Source organism: Gavialis gangeticus, unplaced genomic scaffold, assembly GCF_001723915.1.
Source record: "Gavialis gangeticus isolate Ggan-Ray unplaced genomic scaffold, GavGan_comp1, whole genome shotgun sequence".
NCBI classification, from domain to species: Eukaryota; Metazoa; Chordata; order Crocodylia; family Gavialidae; genus Gavialis; species Gavialis gangeticus.
This window is the reverse complement of record NW_017728996.1, coordinates 39003665-39011672: the sequence shown is the minus strand read 5'-3', so window position 1 is coordinate 39011672 and position 8008 is coordinate 39003665. Positions and strand designations below refer to the sequence as shown.

General features: G+C 37.8%; 1 protein-coding gene across 1 annotated transcript; it reads right to left on the bottom strand.

Moving 5' to 3' along the window:
- Positions 1–612: 612 nt before the first annotated feature.
- On the bottom strand, positions 613–7723 carry MPHOSPH10 (M-phase phosphoprotein 10). The gene is made up of 10 exons (XM_019504347.1): positions 7020–7723; positions 5908–6044; positions 4769–4949; positions 4338–4479; positions 4109–4176; positions 3160–3297; positions 2795–2905; positions 2495–2602; positions 1588–1815; positions 613–1020 (listed from the first exon to the last, which is right to left on the bottom strand). The coding sequence occupies exons 1-10, from the start codon at positions 7701–7703 to the stop codon at positions 871–873; spliced, it is 1947 nt and encodes a 648-aa protein (XP_019359892.1). The 5' UTR covers positions 7704–7723; the 3' UTR covers positions 613–870.
- Between the last annotated feature and the right edge of the window lie 285 nt (positions 7724–8008).

Sequence of the window (8008 nt, the reverse complement as noted above, 5' to 3'; positions counted from 1 at the left end):
CACAGCAGCAAGTGTGAATTTGGTTCTTTGCTAGGGGACTTCTTTAGAGGGTATAGGTTGAAAATTTAAAAAAAAGCAAAAAAACCCCTCAAAAAACAGAAAATCCATAAAAAAAACAACCCCCCCACACATTAATATTTACTCTAGAGAAGATTATTTTTAAAATACTAGTATATTAAATACTGAAATGCTTTCAGAAGCAGTGGTTCTTCAGAACTATTGCTAAAGCCAAAAGATGTTTTTTTTCAGTATAAGTAGATGCAAGTCTAGATGTACTGCTGGAAGTTTTCTTCCATTAAATCCACAGAATTTGAGGCGGTGGCATCTGCAAGGGCAAAGTTCTCTCACATCAGCACAATATTCTGAATGAATGAGATCAATAAAATAATACTACTTAGTCTTGATTTCTTGAAGAGCAGCCTTAGAAAGTATTATGCCACAAACAGCTCTGAACATCAAGCCATCCTGGTCAAATCTTTTCAGATTGCCAAAAACTAACATTTTACTACATTATTAAAACCTGTATCCCACCCTTTTCTGTAAGCATGGTATATGGAAAAAAGGGGGAACATATTGAAGATAAATGCATATAAAGAACTGAGCATACATAAATAAATCACAATACATATCTTTTTACTTATTGCCCATAGCTTTTCTTTTGGAGGATGAGCCCTGAATTCCAGAGTAGAGAGGGGTAACAACAAAAAGCCTTAAGAAGCACTAAACAGGTTATCACATTTTCACCACCAGGAAGAACACTATAGTGTTTATAGAATATTTTAATGTTCTATATACTATATGAACTATTCAAAACACAATGTTAAAAAAATGAAATGTTTTATTATATACAAGATGCATGTATAAAATATATTATAATTTAAGTTTATGAGCAGAGATTTCCTGCTGCTGCTTCTGTTTTTTCTGTATTTTCTTTGCATCTTTGATTTGCACTTTGACTTGATCTTGTAATTGGGAAAAGAAAGCTTGGGATGATTTCAAGGCCTTGTCTTTACCTTCATCCTGTCAATGGAAAAAAGGGTTTATTATAATAAACAACACAACTAGCATTCTAATGCAGTAGCATAACTACACAATTACTAAATCAACCAGTCTTATTTTAAAGAGACTCTTATTTTAGCCTCTTCTTTTTAAAAGAAAGAACATAAATACTGACCCCCTAGGCCTAGATCATCAAATTAAATGTTAAGCAAAAAGTAAGGGAAAAAAGGTATCTTTTGTGCTCTTCCACTAGCAGGGTTCATTTGTGCTGCACTAATCCAGCAGGTCAGAATACCCTTTTCATCCCAAAGAATTAATACAAGAGCTGGTGTTTGGAAATACACAGGAATACTATAACCCCAACCCCCAAGCAGAGGAAGGCTAGTGGTATAGGAGCAGCCATGGTAGTTTATACTATCTGAATGTAAGACAGCTTTGCATCAGTGAAATGGTGCAAAGAACTCAGAGCATAATTTAACATGGAAGACAGCAATAATCTGATTGTTTTATGATGAGATCGGAAAACAATACCCAATTAAAAGCAGTACACAACTGAAATTGGAAGACAGCTCTTCAGAATGGCCTTACTTTTAGCAAACTTGCTTTGCCTTCTTTGGTTAGCTTTTTTAATTTTGTTGCAGCAGCTTTTTTGTTGAGTTTGTTTTGCTCTGGTTTAGTCTTTTCTAGGATTTTCTGCCGTTTCTCCTTCTCCTTTAGCTTCATACGTTTACGAAGCTTCTTCTTTCTTCGTTCTCGTTTTTTGTCTGTGGAGGTTTTTTCTGAATCTGTTTTTACATCTCCCGCTTTGTTCTTTTCCTGAGGAAGACATAATGGTTTAACTCTGACACCATAAATACGATCTAGGCCGTGACATGTACAAACAAAATTGCTATCCTCATTACATCGCATCAATTAGCCAAGAGTAGTAAAATTCAGCTCCCACCTACTGATGTATTTAACATCACTCTCAATTGTGTCCAGCTCAAAGTTCCTGAAAACAAAAGGGCCCAAATAGCAGGACTCCTTCATACTAGCCTTGGGAAATAAGTTTCTACAAATTTTATCATCTGTGTAACTATTTCACTTTTCCCCATTCTCCTCTATCTTTCTTTCTACATATAGAACTCAAGACAGTGAAAATTAAAACACAGATTAACAATGCTAAAAGATGGAGAAATGCAGGTTATGGTAAAACGCATTTCTAACAATAGAAAGTACAAGGTACTCAAGCAACCGGCGTATAGGTTCATTCTCGAAAATCAGAATAAGCCATGTTGGAAGGTAAACTCAGGGTTCCAAGATGCATGGGGAAAGACTGTAAAACCCAGAGAAGCAAAACTAGCTCTCCTCCCACTGTTCAGTTTCAATTATTTGAAATTCTTAAGTCAGTCTAAAGTCTCTATGGAAAAGATCCCAGCATGTTATGGAATATATCAGACAATGAATTCTCCCTTTTGAATGTACCATACAGAACAATTTACACAAAGTTTCCTACCTTGATCTCCTCTGGAGCTAGGAGAGCTGCATCACTAACAGCAACTGGTGCTACTTCCTCCATACTTATAGCAGGAAGGTTTGAGACAATTTTAATCTCTGGCGCAGGCTAGAAATAAAGAAATAGCATTCATGAACATGCATATCATATCTTAGCAAAACAGGGCTAACTGAGTAAGGCCCACAAAATATATTTTCATTCACACTGTGAAATGCGTAACAAGCACAAGATACACCAGATATATCCTTGCACTTAGTCAAAGGGGATGGAGTTTAGGAAAAAGGTGACACTTGTACTCACTGGCTTGGGTGTGAAGTGGAAATTGGAAAGAGCATCCAGCTGTACAAACAGAGAGTCCATCATTTTCTGAATTTCTATATGTTCGGGATCTTCCTCCTCTTCAACCTTTTGCTAGGTTAATAATGACAGAGTGTTATTACCAAGATCACTCAAAAAGACATCTTTCAAATAAATAACATTAACACCAACTTTGAAACTAAGAACACTGAGATATATCATTTGCACCCATTTTACAGATTAGTACATAGACAGAGGGTGCCTTCAATACCGCACACTCAGTACATCTGTATAAATGGTTGTGAGTTTGATTTACCTCTTTCCAAGAACAGCAATATCATTGTTTATATCCATTATCATAAACTTACCTGATTAAATTTCAAGTACTCTTGTTCATAGATTTCAGCAAGACTCAATTTGCTCTTTTCGTGATCCAAAGTGAGACGCTTCTTGTATTCAAAGGCCTCCTCTTTTGGTTTTTCTTTACGCACTACATCATCCCATGCCTGAGCCAAAACCATAAAATACTTAACACAAGACATCTCTTTTTTTGCATTAGCAAGTATAAACACCTGCTGTTCCAACATATCTTCTTGAACCTCAGCAAAGGCAATTTATTATGCTATGTGAGGTACCTTTATTTACTTTGTTACAACTGTACAAGTGATAGCTGACACATCAGAGGGGGTCTCACACATATTTAGCCCCCTCCCCAAAAATCTGCCCTTCCAACACATAGAGAGAAGATACACTAGGATGAAGCACAGCCTTTTTTTCCCCCCTTTGCACTGATCTGCCTTGTTCCTTCAGTTGTATAAATTAACAGCCAAGAAGTAACATTTTAAAAATACTTGTCATACAGATTACGCACAGCAACACTCCTTCTGGTCAATATTCTGAAATGTTTAAAATTAGAAGTTTGCAAAGCCCTCATTGTATCAATTTTGTAAACGCTGCAGAGTTTGCATACAAATCAAATGCCAAAGTAGCCCTTCTGTAGCTAAATCTACAAGCAGTCTCTGCAATTTCAGTTGCTTATCTTAAGATAGTTTGAAATGCATTACGACTCCCAACAGCATGCAAAATTAGATTCATGGAGTGCACTCAGCATTTTGCAGGACCTAAAACCAGTTATTGTATTTTTTCTAGAAACATTCAAGAAACAAAACTATACTGAACACATTTTAAAGCCCCCAAACTCATTCTTTGAATTAATTACTTGTGGCACCCAAAGGCCAATTCTATAACTACACTATAAAGCATCAAAATTTGTTTACAGATTTTTGGCTTTAAAGGGTCAACTTAAATCTTATTAACCTGATCTTTTATCCTCTGTTTGATGATATCTTCAAGCTGAAGCGTGGTTTCTTCTGTGATCACAGGAGCTAAAAGAGCAAGAAAAGAACAATATTAATGCCATACATTGGCCTGTGCAGTATTCATCAAAAGTTATGAAATAACAATATAATATACAGCAATCACATGCCAACTCTGCCTGGTAAACAATTTTATAACACCTGAGATTTAACACAATGGCAATATTTACCCATTCGGACAGCATGGTCAAAGAATACAGTTTCCTCTAAAAGACTATTTTCAGGTCGTTTTTGTCCTGTTATTTCTCCTTTAAGCTGCCAAGGTTTTTCCTTCAACAATTCCTCTTCAAGAGATTTAATCTTTTCACTCATCTGGAAGAGAAAATTTCCTAAAACTTTAAAAACTAAAAGTAGACATACTTGATAAATCACAAGGGAAATCAAATTACAGAACAAAATATGAATTATTTCAAGTATTTTTTGTTTTCTAAACATGCAATATAATTTGCCTTTTCTATAATATTTCATTTTTACATTGTTTTCTAAATTTGTTCTGAAACTTTCCAATTAAAGGGAACCTCTAAAAGTATTTATTTTGGTTCTCTTACCTGCCATTGGATCAAAGTTTCGGCAGAAAGCTCTACTAAAATTTCTGAATTACCTTTTCCTGCCTTTTCTCAAAGGAAGATTTTATTGCAATGGAATCATCTCTCTTTGCATTTAGCATATCAGTATCTTCCTCTGTTTCATTGTCATCTGGCAAGTTAAAAGTGACTTTTCTAGAAGCTTCTTTATTTTTCCCATTCTGTTCCGTTACTTCCATTTCATTAGCTTCCTCAGTCCTATAATATTAAAACAGTTTGTGCTTTTGACAACGTATTTTAAGAACTGTGGGGTGTGGGGTGGGGGAATTCTTTTTTTTTTTTTAAGCCAGAGCTGTCCAAATGGCAGACTGAGGGCTGTGTTTGGCTTGTAAGGAGTTAATGCAGCCCATAGGCTCCTATCTAGCCACCATTTTCCCCATTGCTCCTGCTGCTACAACAACCAGTCTCCAGGCTCCCTCTCCCTCCTCTAGCTTCTGCCTCCTGCCCCATCTGGGAGGCAGGGTGGCATGGTGAGAGGTCCATTTGTGGCCTGGGGAAGGGTCCCCAGCTACAGGGACTCAGGCTGTGCATGGCTGGGGACAGAGTACACGTAACAGGAGAGTGTGAGGCAGTCTGGCTGCCTGCATGACTGGGAAAGGAGCTGGGCTACATGTGGGTAGCAAAAGGTAATGGGCCACCTGTACAAGGGAGAAGGGGAGGCCAGTAGGGCCACCTCTGTAGTGTGCAGCCCATACTGCATGTGACCTAAGAGCCTGCAGCTCATGCAGTGTGAAATCCCCACTGCCCAGAAGTTGGACAATGCCGCTTTAAGCAATATATCCTCCATCAGACGTGTATCTACTGCCACAAAATACAAATTCATTTTCAGGGATTCCTAAAAATTCTTCTTTCCTTAAGCCTTAAAGGCTGGGTACTAGATGAACCCCTGCATTTTTTAGTTAGGGATGGTGTTATACCAGGGGCAGGCAATTATTTTGGGCAGAGGACCGCTTACTGAGTTTTGGCAAGCCATTGAGGGCTACATGACAGGCAGCCCAGGACAGATAAATATTAATTTTCTAAAATTTTTAGGGCCCCTGCGGGCTGGATGGACTGGCCTGGTGGGCCACATTTTGCCCACCCCCGTGTTATACTGTAGTTAAAAATAAATGGTCACTATCCACAGGACAGTTACAAAATATTCAAATATACATACTCAGAAATGTCGTCTTCAGTCTCATCTTCCTCATTCTGATCATCACCATCATCACGAGCTGGATTGTCATCATCATTACCACCATCAACAGAATCAAAGAAATCTTTATATTTCAGGTCTCTAGAACTTTTAACTGGCTGGGAAAATGGTAAAATAAGAGATTACCTGGCAACAGTGACAGAGATCTAACTGAATATTTTATTCTACAAGAGCAGTGTTATTAAAAACTGCAGAGGTAATTCAATTCATTTCACTACTGTTTGGCTACTAGACTAGATCATGGCTTGAACGGTGTCAGGTCTACATATTTATCACATACATTTTATTTTTGCTTGCTTTAACTGCACAGAAGGGGAAGAGCCACACATGTTGACATTAATTTGTTCTTCTATAATGGGAGCATACATCGCTCTCAGATGCCTAAGTCTATCACTTTTAGAAGCATCTCATTAGCTTTCTCTCATGACAAGCACATTAAAAAAATAGAACAGCTATAAACAACATCACTTCAAAAAGCATAAATGTTATTTTCCAAGTCAATACTCTGCTGATTAAATTAAATCACAGCATTATGAAACCATGACCCTCTCCCACCAAATCTGAATTCCTATGATGTACACCCCATTCCTCAGAGATCATGACCGCTTTCCTTCCCCTCTCAATCTCTAATCATATGGAACCCCATTGACTTCAATAAAGATGCTGCAGAGGCATGAAGATCCTCCTAAACCTATTAGAATTCTCTCTTATGTGTTCACACACACTCCCAGCAAAAATATTCATACTCCGCAAGGGTTCATTGTTATGTGGCTAAGTTTGGCTAAATTTTTGGTTTCAGTCTACCAGTTTGTGATTTAAACACAGCATCTCTTTTGGAGAAGCATCTGATCTTTAAAGATTTCAAGTAATGGAGAAAACAGCATATTCTTTGCTATTCTAATTCCTGTTGTTAATTACACTTACTGCCATATTTCAACATCCTTTAGGCAGCTGAAGATCATTTAGGTATTTAATCATGACAAAAGCATGTATTTTATAACTTGAATAAGTTTTAATTCAAAAGTTATTTTTATTTAACTAGCTTTTTGCCTAGTAGCTTTCAATACCCTTACCTTGATTTTATCTTTTTTTGATTCCTCTTCATCCTCTTCCTCCGAATACATATCTTCAAAATAATTAATCTCATCATCATCATCCTCTTCCATCTCCCGCCTTTCTGTCTTCTCTAAATCATCCAAAAAGGCTTCCATCTCCCACAGCTTGAAAAATTTATCATCCACTATGGATTTTTCCCCCATTTTTTTCGAAGTGGTCATCTTTGATTTTTTCGTTTCTTCCTCTAGCTCATCAATATCAAAATCAATATCCGAATCCTCATCACTGTACTGCTGCCTCTTCAATGTTCTGGATTTAGTTTGCTTTTCTGTAACCTCACTTTCATCTTCAGCATCATCCAAGATCTGGTCTGCTTCCATACCATCTTCTGGTTCCATTTCCTTCTCACTACTCATCTCTGCATCCGAACCATCTTCTTCTTGGACTGGGATAAGGAAAAGATCTTTGTCTTTAACATTTCTAGCAACCTCGTTTTTGAAATAGTCCAGAACTGCATCATTCTGGAGCTCAAGCTGTTGCCAAATCTGTTCTTCATCAAAGCTCTCGATCACCAGTTCTTTTAAGGGACTCCCATGGATTGCATCTGCCCCTAGCACTTTATGCAAATCATAAAGAGTCTTTGTTAATGACCTGAAGTCTGCAGCCAACCCGTCCTGCACACTGAAGGGAAAAAAACACATTCAAAACTTTAAAGAAAGTCAAGAACTTTAAAGCAGTGCTACATGAAAAAAACGTAACAGCTATGAGACTATCTTTTAAATGCTCTCAGTTGCCACAAATGGACCAGCAATCAGGGCTCATGGACAGAAGTGATCTTTTATTAGAACAACAAGATTTTTGCAAGAAATTTGGTCCACAGATCCAGGCACCTCCTGGTGCTGCGGGCTGCTCCAGTCACAAGCTGGACAGACCTCACCCCTTGCTGTTACCCCGGGGGGGCAGAGCTGGAAGGCAGCAGGGGCGGCCCCTTCCCTGGCACTATTTT